The sequence below is a fragment of the Megascapheus bottae genome, chromosome 18, assembly GCF_031878675.1.
Source record: "Megascapheus bottae isolate mThoBot1 chromosome 18, mThoBot2.hap1, whole genome shotgun sequence".
NCBI classification, from domain to species: domain Eukaryota; kingdom Metazoa; phylum Chordata; class Mammalia; order Rodentia; family Geomyidae; genus Megascapheus; species Megascapheus bottae.
Window position 1 is genome coordinate 36,072,888 of NC_143526.1, and position 18,301 is coordinate 36,091,188.

Below are 18,301 nucleotides of genomic sequence, written 5' to 3' on the forward strand. Positions count from 1 at the left end.
CAGGACCCATGTTTCTCCCAGGGTGGCAACGTGCTATCATGTCCTGCTTGCTGTCAGAGAGCCTTTGAGCTTACAGACATCACCAGAGGGCTGTGTGACACCTTCAAGACACCAAGGCTGAAGGGGAATCATGCCTATGCACAGGATCAGACAAGCTGCCAACCCCTGCCAACCATTTGAGCAACACGGGTGTTTCTTTTTACCTGGTTGTCAGCTCTTGCCCAGTTGTAGCCCTGGCATCTGCCTGGGATACAAGTCAGAACTCTAGCTTTCTGCCTAGTGACTCACACTCAGGTGTCTCAGACCCAAGCTGACACGATTTTGACCAGCTGGGTGCTCAGATGTGTATCCATGATGTCTGGGCTGGGCCCTAGGTTGTGATTCCCCAGGGATAATGTATAGTAAGAAATACATGACCCAAAGAGCCTGTTGGCACATTTGCATTCAGGGGGTTTAGGTGGGGCCCAAGATTCTGTATTTTCTAAAAAGTCGCAATGCTGATTCCCTTGGTGGAAGAAGTATTGATGGAGAAGATATGGAGAGAGAATCTGAGTCCCTTTAGGGACAAGGAAGAATGGAATTCATGCTTGTGTGTATGAACTGATTTCCATCCACCATCTGGACAAGAATTGACACTTTGCCACAAAGAAAAAGTAATCATAGATAAAACAAGTGTCAGCCGTCACTGAGTGATGGGTTGAGAGTTGCTAATGGCTGGGAATTCAGTGTTGTGGAATGCATTCAGCAGCTGCCTGGTGCCGTAGATGGAAAGGGTGTACATTTCTCAGTTCTCACAATGTGTGCACAGAACCACTGAAGTGGGCTGGGTGACAACTACGGTAGGTTAAATGTTGTGTATTCTGTTCCTTTCTCACCCCGAAACAATGTGTTGCCATCCTAATTCGTGTGTGATCTGTGTTAAGGAGATGGAACATGTGGAAGGTAATTAAGTCACAAGGGTAGGATTCTCATAATTGGCATTAGTGTCTTTAGAAGAAGCACAAAAGCCAGTTGCTGGTGGCTCACACCTTTAATCCCAAGCTACTCAGGGGTTGAGATCTGAGGATCACAATTTGAAGCTGGCCTGGGCAGAAAAGGCTGTGAGACTAATCTCCAATAAATTACCAAAAAAGCTGGAAGTGGAGCTGTGGCTCAGGTGATAAGAGTGATAACCTTGAGTGAAAGGATCTCAAGAGCAGTGCTCAGGCCCTGAGTTCACACCCAGATGGAAACAACCAACCAAAAAAGAGGCATGAAAGCCTTCTTCCTCTCTGCATTCTGTCATGTCTACAAGAAGAAGGCTACCATCACTGACCAGGGTGGGCTCAGTCCTCTCCAGATTTTCCAGTAGCTTCCAAAAATTGTGTGTGTGTGTGTGTGTGTGTGTGTGTGTGTGTGTGTGTGTGTGTGTGTGTGTGTATGCACGTGCACACATGTGCGTGTGTGTGCCTGGGTGCATATGTTTTATTTGTATTGCTTTGTTTTACTATGATTGGGACTTTTTATGTAGCCTAGGCAGGTCTTGAACTCATGAATCTCCTTCCTCCTCACCTGTCCCAACAGTTCTGGGTGTGCAGTGTCACACATTAGCCTCCATCAATGCCATCCATTTCTGTTATGTCTCCATAACAAGTCAATATCTATGGCTTACGTCATCCAGTCTGTAAGAGCTTGTCACCATCATCTATCTGAACTGTGGAGATAGCCATCGACCCTGAATGTGTGCCCATACCTGAAACTCATCTTTGATCTGACTGGAGTTTGTCTGTGGGTCCAGCCTGCTGATGTTATAGTAGAGAGAGCGGAACTCACACACGGGGATGGCGGTATTGCCACAGAGGCAAGCTTCCAGGATGGCATCATGCACAAACACGTACTGCTCCTGCAACATTAAAAAGAGGAGAGGGAGGCACCAGGTAAGAACAGCAGTCACCCGGGCGCTGGTATGCCATATTGAATCCTGGGGCTTATGAAAATGGGCATGATTTGTACTGTCGAATACTTACTTTTTTTTTTGCCAGTCCTGGGCTTGGGCTCAGGGCCTGAGCACTGTCCCTGGATTTTCTCAGGGCTAGAGCTCTACCACTTGAACCCCAGCACCACTTCTGGCTTTTTGCTATGTATGTGGTACCGAGGAATCGAACCCGGGTCTTCGTGCATGCTAGGCAAGCACAATACCAGTAGGCCAAACTCCCGGCCCATCGAATACTTACTTTTTAATCCTGTATCCCAACAGGCTACATCGCCTTGGCTCATAGTGATAGCAGAGATTGGGTGTGTTGTTCATTATGTAAGATAGAACAGTAGAGCCCCACTTGATAAAAATAAAAATTTCTACACATATCCCACAGATTGTTCTTGGTGTCCTGTCTACATCCCTTCTGCTTTCCCCTTTACCTGCTACAAATAATCTGTGATTCTCTGATGACACATTTCTTCCTGGTAGCCAAAATGTCTAAGCAGCTAAGGCCACATAATAAAGGAAGCCTCAAGACATTGTCAGTGGGACAGCTTAGAGACACCGGTCTCACAGTAGCCTACCAAGTTCTCCAAAAAGCCTCCTGTTGTAAATTACACTCTGCTTCCTTCCTTTTCCTGTATAACTTCCTACTCACCATTCAGTGTATCTTGGGATTGCCTTTCAAACAAACTCAGTTTGCCTTCAAGGATTTTTCTCAGAGTCTGCTCTGAAAACATGTGCCAGACCCTTTCCCACTTCCGTACTTTATACCTGCTGTCCTCTTCTCTTGAGACTTTAAGCCCCATTAAATATATCATTCCCTCTAGAATTATTTTGCTTTTTCTATTAAGCAGAAGCTGTGACTTGTAAACACTTGATAAATGTTTATCGAGTGAACATTTTCCCTCCCAAAACTTGGCCTACTTCTTTGAAGTTTGTCTTGGGATGTATCATGATGAATTTGTGTTTGAAGATGTCTCCACATCAGGCAGTAAGGACCATGTGTCTAACTCCAGCCAGTGAGCTTGCCTCTTGCGTGAATGGTGGACCTAGCAACAGATAAAGATGAACTAATCCTCTTGTGGCAGTGCTGGAATCCTGAAGCTAGGCCTGCCAGTCAGCTCAGATCCTGCAGCAGGTTCCTGTGTGTATAAACCTAACAAAGACAGTTTTTGATTCAGAGCTAGGGGATACTGCTAGGCCCATAGACCTTGGTAACTGCCTTTGGCAGGATGAATGAAGTGTGTAGCTCCTATGTGCCCCAGCATTGAGAGTGCCAGGGTACTCCCAGCCTTCATGAGAAGATGGGCTCCTCACAGTAATAAGAAAGCAAGACATGGAGGAGAGAGATAGGTAGGAAAGGGTTGCTTAGCAACAGAGTAGATAAGTCAGGGCAGAGAGAATGTGCCTTGGGGGTCACATGCATTCCTGTACTATCACAATCTGGCCTTGTGAGGTGTGAGTTTTTCCGTTTCCCTCTTCATAGAGGAAATGGAAATATGTATAAGAGCCACAGCATTGGCTGTGAAGAATGGACTAACTACCAAGACTGTAGCTTGCCTTCTGTCTCTTGTCAGCAGAGGATAGGTACTGTCTCTCCTACAGTTCCATCCCCTGGCTTAAGTCCTCAAGTGTTTTGATGCTTAAGCTACTTCCTGCATGGGTTGACTTGATGGTTGGCATACAGCCAAGCACTCTGTTCCCCCTATTATTCCTTCATCCAACACTGGAATACTATTCGAAGACTCTCTGATGGCTGCCATTCAGCCACCACTTGGATGCTGTCTTAGATGGGGAGCTTACCACTTCTCATTGTCGGTGAGAGTTCTAGTACCATAGACCTGCAGGGCTGGCTGGGTCATGCCCTCCTACCTCTTACACACCCAGGTCCTTTTCTATAGGATGCTTTACCCATGGGTTTTTCTGATCTATGTGTCTCCTTGGCCAGGGATCTAAGTATCCTGCCAGCTCAGTTCCCAGAACTCACCTCTGTCTGTACCAGGTTGACCCTCTGCGCCCGGAGCTCACGCACACAGTTGAAGATGTCCACCACTCCTTCGTTCTCAGCCATGTCAAGCATGGTGTCGATGGCAATGAAGCAGCCTGTCCTCCCAGCTCCAGCACTGGAAAAGAGGGGTCCTCTGTGTTAGAGATCTAGGGGTCCAGCTTTGGACCAGCCACTGGCCTTCCTGCCTCTCTCTCTCTCTCTCTCTCTCTCTCTCTCTCTCTCTCTCTCTCTCTCTCTCTCTCTCTCTCTCTCCCTCCCTCCCTCCAAAAAATGTGTAGATTGATGAAAATGAGCAAGAGGAGATCACAGAGCAGGCCTCTGAGCTGCCCAGAGGCAGGAAGTCACTCTGGAATTCCCAGTCCAGGGCCCTGCAGTTGGACCACAAACCAGGGCACTGTTAAACTGGAGCAGCTGGCAACCCTGAGACCCCTGCCAGAGATCAAGTTTCCCAATCCATATTCAATTTTGGATCATTGATGGTTTGTTTAGTGGAATCAGAGCCAAATCCTAAAACGGCAAGAGAACTCTATGAGATTGCCAAGGAGCCTGGCTAGTCCTTCCCAGATCAGCGCTGACTTCTGCAATGGTGCTGAGCCAGAGACACAAAGAAAATTTGCCTTAGCTGCACAGTTTTGAAAAGAATGGCCAGGCAGACTGTCAAGGAAGCCCAGCTGGATGATGAGTCACATCTTGCTTCTCCTGTGGAGACACACGTTGCTATCTAACATGGAAATCAAAGGAAATTCAAAGGGGAGAAGAGATGGGATAAGACAGAAAAGCAATATTGTCTGATAAATCCATGGAGCACAGGACAATGGGGCTTAATCACTCTCAGGGAAAGGGACTGTGTGTGTGGGAGGGGCATCATCTTTACTTTCTTCTGGAAAATCCACTTGGAGGAAGCAGTCTGTATGCCTGATAAAATTTCATGGCGTGCACTGAACAAAATCTGACTTATTCTTCCTCTCAAACACCCGTCCTCTTCACCACATACAACCTTATTCCATATACCTTCCCCAGTGCTCCCAACAGCCGAGTCCTCAATGTTTTGGAGTCAGCCTAGAAAACTACTGTTTCATCACTTCTCCAGAGTCGGATTCTCAACCTGCTTTAGGGGAAAAGCTAGCCTGACATGCTTTGGAATCTTGGATCTATAGTGAATAAGTTGTGGAGTGTCTGCGAACCTGTTTCCTCACAAACAATAACAGGCTTCCTAGCAGAGTCTTCATAAGAACTGAATTATATTTGTTTCAGAATCAGATAGTAATTAAACATCATATATGGAAGAGACCCCTGGGACTCAATCCGGTTCTATTGCTTACTAGCTGTTTGACCTTAGGAAAACAACTTAATCTCTCTGGGTTTCATGATTCTCATTCATAAAATGTAGCTGATAGTATACCTGGGCACATTAACACTGTATGTGTATATTACGTGAAATTGCATTTAAGAAGCATTATGTATGTAAACTGCTTAGCTTTGTGCCTGGCTGCACAGTAAAATTTCAGGATAAATAGTTGCTACTTATATTCCACAAATATTTATCAAGCATCTATGATGCACGAGATGCTGGAATTAGGAGTTAGGGATGGGAGGAAAAATAAAACCTTGTTTCTTATCTTAAAGAATTAACAGTTTGGGGAGGGGTAACAATAAAAGGTATGGAGTATGGATGGTATTTTTAAGTGCTTACCATATGTCAGGGATTCTGTCAGGTACTTAGTAGACATTAGCTAACCCATAATAGCCCCCGGGAGTAGGTACCACTCAGTTCAGATACATTATGGTGCCTTGTTATTGAGCAACAGACACAGGGCATCATGCAGAGAGCTGTCCATGGTGGAGGACCTGATGCATATTTACCTTTACCCCACTTTCTCCCTCACTCCCTACTCTGGCAGCTGTTTACAAGAAAAGGCCGGATGCTAATGTTCCACCATTCTTGGTGGGCTCTCAGTTACAAAACAGAGGACACATGAAACTGTTCCCACAGGCCAATAGGGTTTGGCTTCCTCTGTGGAGTGGGTTGTGTGTCCACAACTGTAGAGAAGATGAGAGGATGCAGGGAGAGGCAGGAGCTAAGTCTGAGACATCCTGGTCCCTCAAATGAGGCAGGCATTGCCCAGGGCAGGGATGAGATGACTTGAGCAGGCAGGGTCTGAAGTGATGGGCTGGACCCAAGGTCACACACAGGCACTGGGAAGGAGGGGCCTCGAGGTCACTGGCCTTCAGGTCTAGGTATTGGAACCTTTCTGGTTCTCAGTGCCCTCCATATGCTACTTCATTTCTGTTTAGGAGATTTCAAAGACACGCTGTGCATGTTCACTGTGACTTTCTATGTCAAGGCTGAAGATATTTCTTCTCCATAAGAAGGGCAAATCTATTTTCCCTCTGCTAAGAACCCTGCAGGCCAAGGATTTATTTTAAAGACAACAGAGATGGACAGAAGTGTGCCTACACCAGGGCACTCTGCTGTTGTCCCACAAAGTCATGGCTGAGTGTCTAGGGGATCGTATACAACATCTCAGCTCTGCCATTTTTCATCTGTGTCTACTATCTCAGCAGCTCAACTTCCTCATCTGTATAATGGCATGAGAACACCCATCTCTCAAGGTTGGATGAGAAGTCAAATGATAGGGGAGGAGCGCATGGCAGAAGGAGCCAAGGTTGCTAATGCTCTACCTACATCCCCAACAACTTTATTGCTTCAGTACAATCACAACCATCACTTCTGCTATTGTGGTGAGACTTTGGGATCTGGTTCCATGGGAAGGGATTAGGCCCTGGAATAGAGCAGAGACCAGTGGGCAAGTGAGGGAACCCCTACCTGGAGCAGAGGAGCCAAGAAGCACATTCCTCTTCGGTGCTATGACTCACCTGCAGTGGACCACAATAGGCCCAGCTTCAGGGGGATTGAGGAACTTGACCTGGCGGACGAAGCCTAGCAGGCCCGTGGCATAGCAGGGGACGCCGTGGTCAGGCCAGCTGGTAAAATGAAAGAGGCGGAGCTCCCGAATTTCATGGTAGCCTTTCTGAGGAGAGAACAGAAGTGTCTGCCCCTCCAGCTCTGCTCTCAATGTGGGGAGCAGAAGCTGATTCATGGAGAGCCCCCTATCTCCCTTCCCTTGGGGTCAGGTGCTGTTACTTCACTGGAGGACTCTGAAAGGTGTGCAGCTAGCTAAAGTGACACTGGTGGCTTCAGAGCAGGCCTTCTCAGTGCCTTTAGGGTGTTCATATATATTCTGAATTCAGTGTTTTTCCCAGGAGACTTTCTCTGACAAGGGTTTTTTTTGGAGGTACATTAAATACAATATAAAAGAAGAAAGGATGTGGGCGGAGATCCAGTTTCAAGTGTTTCCAGTGGAATACAAGGCTTTTTTTGTCATCTGGTGTTGCCTAGTTTGTCGTGTCAGTGATGGTCACTGGGTTGCTTTTAAAGCTTAAAAAGTTGAGCATACTTCACTAATTAGATTCTTGCTTAGAATTATAGGATGGGAAACCAATGTAAAGCTTTCCTGACAGATGGTGGCTGTGGGGTCATTTTCCCACCTGGGCTCTCTTACTGACACACTCCTGGCCAGTCTTGCCTTCCTAACTTTTCCCTTGTCCGAATAAATGACAGTTTTTGCTCACACAGTCTACCCCATTGAGCCTTTCCCACTTGGTGACATCTTGCGTGCATCTCAGGAGCATCCACGAGGAAGAACCTGCTCGACCCATGTTAAACAATATTTCCAAATCATCTGTGCCTAGATTTGTGGTTGGCCCCAGGAAAAGAGAAAGAAAACCATAGTTTCTGTTCTTAGAGCAGTTTATGCTTTGGCTGGGGGAATGGGTGGTAGGTGGGGAAAAGTCTCAGGTGGCTAGTTCTACTAAAGACTTAGTTCAGGTCTGGCTTTGAACATGGTCCTTAGTTGTCAGTATGTCATATGTAGCCTGACACTCTCTTATAAAGGGCAGCGAGCCAGACTCCTACTCTGCCACACTATCTCAGGACAGAAAAATACAATACCATCAGTCCTGTGTGGCCAAGCAATGGTGCCAAGTGGATTAGGATCTCTTAAAATTACTTTTTCCATCTCAAGGATATTTCCAGTTTGCCATGGGTTTATTGGGATACAATCCATTATAAATCAAGAAATGACCGTATTTAAGAAACATGATAGAATTGCCATGGGCTATGTAATAGATGGACCATGCAGGCAACAACGATTATCTAGGTCTTACTCATTCATTGTGTTCCTGTGACATGAGCTCCTTCTGAATTCTAGATAAGCATCCTATGACTTTGAAACAAATGTGTTGGGCTTGATAAATTTCTCACACCCCCTATGAGGTGGGTAGAGGAGAGACCTTGCTGTGTGTGGTGGGTGATTTTTTGGCACTTCTGGCCTCCACCCAGCAGATATCAGTAACAACCTGCCCCTCTCAAGTGCCGATGACACCCCCCCAGAGCCCAAACACACTGACAAACACCCCTGAAGAGCCTAAAATTACTCCTGGTTGAGAACCTCAGTGACTCGTGGTGGCTTTTCTCTTCTCCATACTGTCAGGAATAATATTCCTTCCATCCTTTCCTTGGCTGTCACCTCACTATCCTCGTTCTCTGCCCAAATTCTTCCCCCTCCAGGGAGGTTCCTCTCTGACTTCTCCATTCTCCCACAGCTTTCTGTTTCTACCCTTAGAAAAGCCTTGCTGTTTTCATCATGGCATGTCGTCATTCCATGGATGTGTCTGTTAATGTCTGTCTGTCCATCCCTGCCTCTAGTTGTGGGATTTGCTGACCTGATTGTGGGTTGTAGAAATTGTGGAGTCAGACTTGGATCAGAGCCTTAGTCTCTGCTTGTCTGAGCAAACAGACAAGCCAGCTAGCTCAGTGGTCAGGCTTCCCACAGTAGAGAGTAGCTTACCTTCTGGACAGTGAAGGTGCGTATGACATATTCTGCTAGGGGCTCTGTTTCAATCAGGGTGACTTTAATGTCTCCATAGACCTCTGTGTCATCTGGCCAGTATCGTACACACTTCACCTGTGGCCAAGTGAGAGACATGGAAAGAGGACAGAAACAAGGGTACGTGAGCAGGTGGTGGAACTATCTCCTCTGGCTTTCCCATTTAAATAACCCAGGGGGAGACTTTGGTGGCATTCCCGTCCATGGGGTGCTCAGCTGGCCATGGCCCATCAAAGTGCACAGGGCCAAGTTCACTCCCAGAGGAATTAGGGCCATGAGAAATAACAGTTGTACCTTCTTTCTGCCAAGCTTCTTGTGATTTCCCAATGCATATGACACTGTGATCAGACAGAACTAGGTGAGACCAGTGGGCATCCGTAGCCTGACTTTGCAGATGGAAACTATCCTACTTAGGGTTTGGTGACAAGTTCAAGGTCAACTTTGTACTTTTGGTGGTTATGGGGGAGGAGAAGCTGAGTTTTATCAGCTGAGCAAAGACCAGAATAAAGGGTGGGGAAACAGCAAGGAGGTGGAAGCACACATAGTCAGGAGAGGGTCTTTATTAGAGGTGGTACTTGGCGATGGGTAGGAGAAAGGCTCTTCATTGGGGGAAGGATGGAACGTTCTAGGCTCAATGGGAAGAGTCCCAACTCTTCTCTGCCCTGACGCAGTGGGCATCAGAACTACACACAAGCTATCCCACACTGGACTCGGAGTCACACTTCACGGAGGAAAAAGATTTTTGAGTTTTCCCCTTAAAAGAACAAAAGCATGATTACCATTCCGGGGGACGCCGCACGGCTTAGCGTGGCATTTCCCACAGTGTGTTCCGCTGGGTGCTAATAGGTATTAGGTAAAAACAAAACAGAACAAAAACAAAAACAGAACAAAAACAAAACAAAAAACAAACACAAAAGGTTTTGTGGTCAAATGAGTTTGGGAAGTGCCGATTCAACAAAGTTAAACAGCCTGCTTTGCTACAGGACTACTCAGATCCTCCAAGCTGGTGATGCTGTATCTTAGGACTCTCCAAAAGGGACTGAGGACCCAGCATTTCCCAAACGTATTTAACCATGGAACCCTCTTCTCACTGAGCATCCTGCAGGCTAGCCTCCAGTGGAACCCACTTAGGGAAACACTGATACAGGGGCCACAGGGTGTAGAGGCAAATAGGTTCATTGCTTCATTTGTCACTCAGTAGCTGAATAACTTTCAGAAACTCACCTAACCCTCTGCTTATGAACGACAGACAACACTTAACATTATCTAACGCCACTTACTCAGCATTACTTGGCTAATTCGTATATTGATTTGTTGCCACAACTACAGATATTATTACCCTCCCCATTTTACAGAGGAGGATCTGAACATCGAGAAACGAAGAAAGTTGTACAGAGGAAAGCTTGGTAAGGGATAAGGTTAGTCTTCAAACTCAGGCTGCATAACAGCCAGGAACACTGGCTTGTACATTATTATAAGACACATTCGATGTATATAAGTGTTCACCACATTACCTACCTACAAGCAGGAGCTCTACTGGGAGACTTGCCTTTTCCTTAAGTCCAATGCATACTCAAGATCCACCCATTGAGGGCATCTGCTTCTAGTGAGGGATGTGTTGGGGCCAGCCTAGATTTGCCTCTGAATGCACAAACCTTGGGCTGGCCTTTGTGTCCACAGTAGCTGGAACTGGGCCTAAGCCCATAGGAAAGAATCTGAATGGACTGAATGTTAGGTTCTGAACATTGGGTGCTTCCAGGGAAATGATCTGCCCTTGGGGATAGGGGAAGATCTGTATCCTCATCTGTAAAATGGGGTAGTAAGCCAGATAAAGGTGAACTTGAGGATAACACCTCACCAGGCCCTCATTTCCTATTTGATTGAGAGCTGTGCACACCTTTTAAGTACATTATAAAAGCCCAGCTCCCCCTTCCCATGACTGTGGTCAACGTGCTCTGTTTTTGTGTTTTGTTTTGTATTATGGATTACTCCATTCTTGCCAAGATACACACTTACCTGCCCATTCTTTAGTGAGTTCATTCTCATAGGCAAGGAGGCCCTTTGAGTTCTGATGTTAAGCTATGTAGCTCACAGTTAACCAAGTAGGCACAAGCAAGTTGGGAATAATCATCTTATTTCTAAGCTCTAGTTAAGGACAGCCTACAGCAGAGGCTAAGTAGAAGCAGTGAGGGAGACAAAGCCTGTGCTCTGAAGATCGGCAAGGTTTTGAGGTCAGAGAAGGAGTGCGTAGTGAAGAGTCAGAGGCTGCTGTGAGGCAGAGAAAGATGAGAAGAAAGGAACAGTGAGTGGGTTTGTCCACATGAAGGTGAGTGGCCGTGACAATACTGCCCCCTATCGAGTGGAAGGAGGAGTTCCACAGGAGTTGGTGGAAGAGAACAGAGCAAAGAAACAGAGCTTTGATGGCAGGCATCTTTAAAGCTGGGGCAGTAAAGGTGGGGCAGCACAGCCATTTTTGCTGGCCCACCTTGACCTTTTAATAACAAATCTGGAGGTGGAAGATCTTGAGCACACTCGTTTGCTGAGCAGGAGGATACTCTAAGCCATGAGGAAGAGATGTATTTTCCAAGGAGAAAAAAAATCCCCCAGCAAGAATCAGAGGTTCGAAGCAGTACGCTCACATTCGCAGGGGCCAAGGCTCAGCTTATGTTGTTATTGGGCTCATCCCTACAAAATGGCTAGTAGGCATGGAAGGTCCACAGGAATCTCAGAAGCAGTCATTTCTTATGGCCGAACGGAACTTGACAACAGATGGGAAGAAGGAGAAGATGGTTGTGGATAAAATCAGGACTCGGCTTTGTGATGAGATGATGAGAGGAGGTGATGTCATTCACAGAGTAGGGTGAGAACAGAGAAAAGGATGGGGATTTGAACGGGAAGGACTCAGCTGGGCTGTGACAAGGGAAGGACTCTGTCTCTCCCAGAGGCTGCTGGGAGAATCTTGACCAGGGAGGCACTTGGGACAATGCAGGATACAGAAGCACTCTAGGGGTACATATCCAACACCCTCTGCCCCGATGGCTACAGAAGAGCCTTACCCTGCCCACCTCCACGAGGTTTGTGACCATGACGATGCTGGCAGAGTTCTCCTGCCAGATCATTCTCCAGAAGTCTTTCACCGTCTCCTGCATGGGACCTGCCGACAGAGAGGGTCATGCGGTTAGAGACAGTAAAGTCAGGAACTGGCTCTGACTCTGACTGCATCTTCCCCCTGTCCTGTCACAGTATTTGTCCTGATTGGAGGCTGTGTCCAGGGAGTTTGATTTAAAAAGAAAAAGTTAGGAGACAGGAAGGAATTGGGGGGGGGGGAGGGTGTTGCTGCTGAGGGTAAGAGCAGAAGATGCACAATTTTACACTTGCCAAATGCTGGAGGTATTTATCATCAGCTTCAACAGAAAAGAAAAGGTTTCTTTTTTTTAAGGGTAAGGGAAAAAAATATACTCAAGGAGTAGAAGATAGGATCTGACAGTCCAGAGCAATTTCCTAGGAAATTACTCTTTGAATGTCTTGGGTCTTCATCATTTTTTAAAATTACAAATGTAATTCATGTATTTGATATAAAAGTTTGAATGCTACTTTTCTGTGTTTATTCATATATGTATGTATTTACTGCAATAAGTATATCTATCATAAGCATTTTTGGTGCCCTTAAAAATTCCCAAGTATGATTTTTTATATCTGCAATATTGAGGGATGACACTTTATTTAGTCATATTTTTCCATTACCAAGCAGTTAGGATTTTCACTATATTTTCTAACAAAGATAATACTGTAAAAATGATTTTTAAATGTAATTGTCCTTCTGCCCTCCCCCCTTTCTCCCACATTTCTTTCTAGAAGGATTATGATTTTTTTTGTCAATTGTAGGGCTTGAACTCAGGGCCTGGGAAATACCCCTAAGCCTTTTTGGTTCAAGGCTAGTACTCTACTTTCTGGACCAGGCTGACTTTGAACCACAATCCTCAGATCTCAGCTTCTTGAGTAGCTTAGGATGACAGGTGTGTGCTACCAGCACCTAGAGAGGTATAATTATTTTTAAGCCTTCTGGTAACATTGCCAAAATAGGCTTGTAAGAGCAGATGGAGGTAGGTCTCTGGGGTCACATATGCTGAGACAATAAGGCACCTTTAGCTCCAGCCCTGTTAGGTGGCACCTAGTAAAGGCCTGTGCGTCTGGCCTCTCCCCTTCGGAATATGTCCTGGTGGACAGATAGCTCCTTCTGGTCTCCTCCCTAGAGTTTACCTTGTATCTTTTCCTGTCAAGGCCCCCTAGGGGTTCTCTGGCTCTGTACTGGTTGGGTTTTTCTAATGGAACTCACCCTCTTTTCCAGAGAAGGACCGAGGTCATTTCATTTACAGAACAGTGCTAGGATAAAGGGCATTGGAAGAGAGAACCGCGGTGTTTGCTGTGATTTCCCAGAAACCCCTCTTCCCTGGCATCCTTGTGGTCCCCTCTAAAGCATCAGGTAGATGGAGGGCTCTTACCTTGAGTGGCGATGTAGTGTCGGGGCCGATGGTATCCCTAGAGAATAAGAGAAAAAACTAGAGTGGAAGAGGCTCCATTTGAAACTTGCAAACAGCACAAGATAAATAAATATGTTCTCCCGGCTTGGTTTCTTCATAGTGAGATGGGAATAGTACTAGCCATTCCCCAGAGAAGTGGCAAAGATTAAATAAGCTGATGCATACCAAGTGCTTGGGAAGTCACTAGATGCTAGCTTTTCTTTTGGGTTCCTTGTGAGGCAACCATTTGGGCTTGACTTGACGCCATTAGCCCTGGGAGCAAAAAAATTAAGGGTGGGCCTCCTTTACAATCATGTGCCCTCCAAAAAGAAAGGAAGTTTTCAGTTTTATGGGGCATACAAACTACCACAAAGACTCTCCTAAACCCTAATTATATGCAGAACACTCTGCAAGGCCCCATGGGACAGCCAAAGAGGAGAACTGAAGAAAACAATTCTGCTGTTGACATCTTGCATTAGTAACAATTAAGAAAAGAAAATGGGAAGGGCGCCACATTGCTTTACTCTGTGGCACACTTGGGCTCACAATTAAAGTTCTGGCTGCAGAGAGGATCCTGCAGAGGGGTGAACTTACAGACCTATAAGGTATTTGCCGATTTAAAGAAGAGTTTCTGATTGGGGCATTTCAGAGAGCTCTTATAAACCCATCTTGTCTCTGCTGTGGGATTATTCCAGTGACCCATAAACTCTGGGAAAGAGATGGTGAGTGATCCTCTCTTTTGTCCCATTTGTTATTATAGAGAGGTAGTGTATCTCATGGAGTAGAAGCTTACATCAGAGAGAGTAAGAGATCTGTATTTCATACAGAGCACTAAATGTGATTGGTATTTAGAAGATGGATAGATGGATAATTAAAAAACAAAGGCCAATTATGGAATACATGAATAGAGAGACATTGGACATACCAAAGTTCACTTAACCTTTTTGGCTAAAGTTCTCTAAAGAAAGTAAGCTGTAAAGTTTGAATCATACTGCTTTGATCTTAAATTTCATCACCATGTTTTTGTCCCATCAAGGCAGATGATGTGCTTCAGATTTGCTGTCTCTGTTGGCTTTTGATGCAGTTGGTATCACATGCTGAGGTTCTAATAACTCCAAGACCAGTATATGTGCCTCCTGTACATTCCTTTCTCTTGCTTTTTCATTTGCTCCATAATATCCAGTAGGTTCCCTTCAAATGTTAGTCATTCTCTAGAGCAACTCTCAGCACCCAACACAATCAGGTAAACTACCCAGAAGCCTCAGCTTGGAACTCATCACCTGTTTGCAGCCTCTCCTCCAGCCTCACTTCCAGCTGCCCTTCATCTGCTCCCACAATGCCATGGGCCCTGTACTCCAGCCCCACGTCCTAGGTCTTCAGACACAAGATCTCTTCTGGTACAGAAGGAAGCCCTTCCTCCTGAGGACCTTGCATATGCCTAGGGAACACAGTGTCACACCGAAGGTCTATCTGTTTGTTTGATACTCTTCTCTACCTGGCCCATGGTACCTGCCATTTACAGCAGAGCAGTGTTTTCAACAAAGACTGGTTGGTGGAATACATTCACGTCTGCATGGGTGGAGTGTAGAAAATAGATTACACTACTTTATTTTTTATTACTAGTTACAGAGGGTTACACATATGTTTTTGAGGTTGTGTTGTGGTACCCCCTTAGCACATGGGCTATGAGACCAAAGATCCTGAAGAAAACTATGGTTTGGAAGACTGGTTTTCTTGAAAGTTAACAGGGCCAAATTTGGTGGCAGATGGTGGATAAAGAAAGGTACAAGGCTATCTGTAAGATCCTATTTGAAAAAACAAACAAAAAACCTAAAGCAGCAAGCACAAGAATGAGCTCCGAGTTCAAACGCAAACACCACACACACACACACATGCACACACAAACACATGCACGTGCACGCATGGGTTCAGGGAGAGCCTACTACTAAGTATGCAACACAAAAGTGGAGCAGATAGATGCGGGCTCTGCATTAGAGCCGTTTTCACACATCAGCAAACTGGGGTACGAGGCACTACGAGGGAAGATGCGGGGCTCTGTGGAATACCCCCAGGAACTGACCCAGCCACAAAGGCCCAAGGGATGCTCTCTGAAGAGGTGCTGGCTTAATTGGCTTCTTAATTAAGCCAAGTATGGGTCTCTTGGTCTCCCTGCCATTCCATTCCACAGCTCCAGCAGTCTGCTCTGTCTTTCCACTACTCTCCCCAGTGCTAACGGGGTTTGGGGGCACTTAGGAGATAAGGCCAGCTTCTTACTGGGTTTTATCACTGGCCATTCCTGGTGGCAGCCATGCTTCTTCCTAGTACCTTGTTCTCTCCTTAGTTCTGTCCTGTGATGTTGCCAGTTATTGCTCCAGACAGCTTTTTCTCTGTCCACATTGTCTGCTTCTCTAGTCTCCAAGTCCCTGCTAGGACTTGAACTCAGAGCCAGGTTGCTGGCCCTTAGCTTTGTCACTCAAGGTTGGCCCTCTACCACTTAAGCCACACCTCCACTTCCATACACACACACCCTCCACGATAATACTAGTTAGCTGGAGATAGGACTCTGCCTGGGCTTGCTTTGAACTGTGATCCTCAGCTCTCGGCTCCCTGAGTGGCTCGGCCACTCAGCAGCATCCTCTGCTTTAGTCATGTCCATGCTTTTGTTGGTCTCCCCGAGTTAAATGGGGACTCCACCAAGGCAGGCTGACTGAACTTGCTCATGTCCAGCTTGCTCACCACTGTTGCCTGCACTAAGAACTTTGCCTGGCCTTTCAGCCTTGATGAAAACATCCTGAAAACATTCCAGCTGGGTGACTGTCCTCATGCTACAGATGAGCAAAGACATCCTCCCTGGCCTCTGGAAATCCACACACTCCCTGAAGAGAAATGATTCCCACCACGAGATTCTTCAGTGGAGGAGATAAAAGGAGATGCACTGCTCAATTGGGTCTTCTCTGGGGATTTGCCAAGAGCTCATACTGCAAACTTCCTAACCTTAAAAGAACTTTGAGTTCATTTAAGTCCCACCTACACAGCACGCAGCCTGCCTGCAAACCAGCACTGGGCCTGCCTCCATCTGTCTGTGAGCAATGGGAAAGAAGTTTGCATCCAAAATGCATTTATCTCACTCTATACTCCTGCATCTGTTACTTACTGGGGACCTAGATACGATATTTATTTCCAGGCTGGTAATTTATAACAGATTCAAGTGGCCAATACGTTTTCGGGTGTGCAAACAAACCTGCCAGTGGAAAGTTCAGACAGCAGCAGATTATGTTCTCTGGTGGCCCTGACAGGGCTCGGCCCATCCAACTCATCCACATGGAGACATTTAAATGAATTGTCCAGATCCAATTGTGGAGAAAGGATTCAGTGCAAAGGAAGACTAGACAGATGTGTGTGTGTGTGTGTGTGTGTGTGTGTGTGTGTGTGTGTGTGTGTGTGTGTGTGTGTATGTGTGTGTGTGTTACCAAGAATCTCCATGAAGTCCCTAAGAATTAACTTTGCTGGAATATCCAGTAGGCTCACAATTAATACGATTCTATTTCCTACCCCCACAGTGGTAACACTGCAAGAGGGAAGTCGTGCTGTTTCTGATTTTGTCTCTCCATTTCTCCTCTCTTTCCTCCACACTCTGCTCTGCTTGAGAGGCTGATCTTATGAACTGCACCACAGCTTCATCTTCTGGGTGAAGATGAACCAGGAGCACAAGCAAAAGCTCAGTAGCCAGCAAGACGTCGAGGCCCATGTCCTTCTAGATCCCTCTCCACCAAGTCAGTGAAGTGAGTTAGTCTGGCTTTCTGTCAGGCTACAGCTTGCTCCTTATAGAGACTCCTGTCTTTTCTGATAGCTACCTCCTAATGCCCTCTCCTAGTTCATCCTTCCATCTAGTGAGAACCCATTTCTGTGTACAGTTCCAAAACACTATACCTTGTCTATTGACTGCCTTGAATTCCATTCACATCCCTATTAAACTCTCCTTGGTTACGTCCTTTGAACGGGCCTCTGTTCCCTTTCTGGTACTGTAACATCAGTTATGGTTTACTTGTAGGCTGGTATTATTCCTTTTCTGGAGCGATCAGGAAAAGTATCTAACTTATAATCACAGAAAGCCAGTCATTAGAAAGGCCTGCATTCAACAGGCCTAACCAGGATCAGATTCATGACTGTGGTCTTGTTAGCCCTTGATGTGGCCCTATTAGGACAGGGTGTAGCACGGGCATTTGGCCTGCTGGCACAATCTACTTCTTACAGAGAGAAGAAGGGGGTATGGTGTGTTCTAGCTGGGCAGAGAATTAAAGTCTAGCTGTGTGACTTTGGGCAATGCTCTTAACCTTGATCCCGATTTTCCTGTCTTTATAGGCTTGTAAAAAAATAACAGAACATGGTAGACACAGGAAACCTGGTCAGTATTCAAGCTACAGAAATTCACTTGCATTTAAGACAATTTCAGTTGTTGCCTTACAAAACCAGTAGAAGTCAGTCAGTTCTGGGTAGTGTGACAGGAGGAGTGGCTTTTGCTGGGGGGTTCCATTCAGATAGATTGGCCAGTATACAAAACTCTGAATGGGCTGAGGTCTTGAGGCTTGTTGCATACATCTAGATACAGACAAGATCCAGGAGAAAAAGGAAGGGAAAAATTCAGCCCTCAACCAACACGTACAGCTGTGCTGTCCTAGGCCCCACTGAATGGTGCCTACACAGTGATGTCAGGGGTAGATGGAGAGCAAAGAAAGAGCACTGGTCAGGGAGTCCTTCAGCTTTGGATAGGATTCTGATTCTTACCCTGTCCAGGACCATGGCTTGGGAGAAGCTCTATAAGCCCCAGATCTCAGCAACACAGGCACAAAATGGGAGAGAAGTG

At 46.0% G+C, this 18,301-nt stretch overlaps 1 protein-coding gene across 1 annotated transcript in view; it reads right to left on the bottom strand.

Annotated features, from left to right (window-relative positions):
* Window positions 1–18,301, bottom strand: part of Ptprt (protein tyrosine phosphatase receptor type T) — a 679,440-nt gene that overhangs the window by 21,153 nt on the left and 639,986 nt on the right. The window contains exons 19-25 of the mRNA XM_090352716.1: window positions 13,420–13,456; window positions 11,974–12,071; window positions 9,697–9,756; window positions 8,879–8,995; window positions 6,846–7,000; window positions 3,948–4,083; window positions 1,733–1,882 (exon numbers count right to left, since the gene is read on the bottom strand). Of these exons, the coding sequence (XP_090208842.1) occupies window positions 1,733–1,882; window positions 3,948–4,083; window positions 6,846–7,000; window positions 8,879–8,995; window positions 9,697–9,756; window positions 11,974–12,071; window positions 13,420–13,456 (753 nt within the window). The remainder of the gene's footprint in view (window positions 1–1,732; window positions 1,883–3,947; window positions 4,084–6,845; window positions 7,001–8,878; window positions 8,996–9,696; window positions 9,757–11,973; window positions 12,072–13,419; window positions 13,457–18,301) is intronic.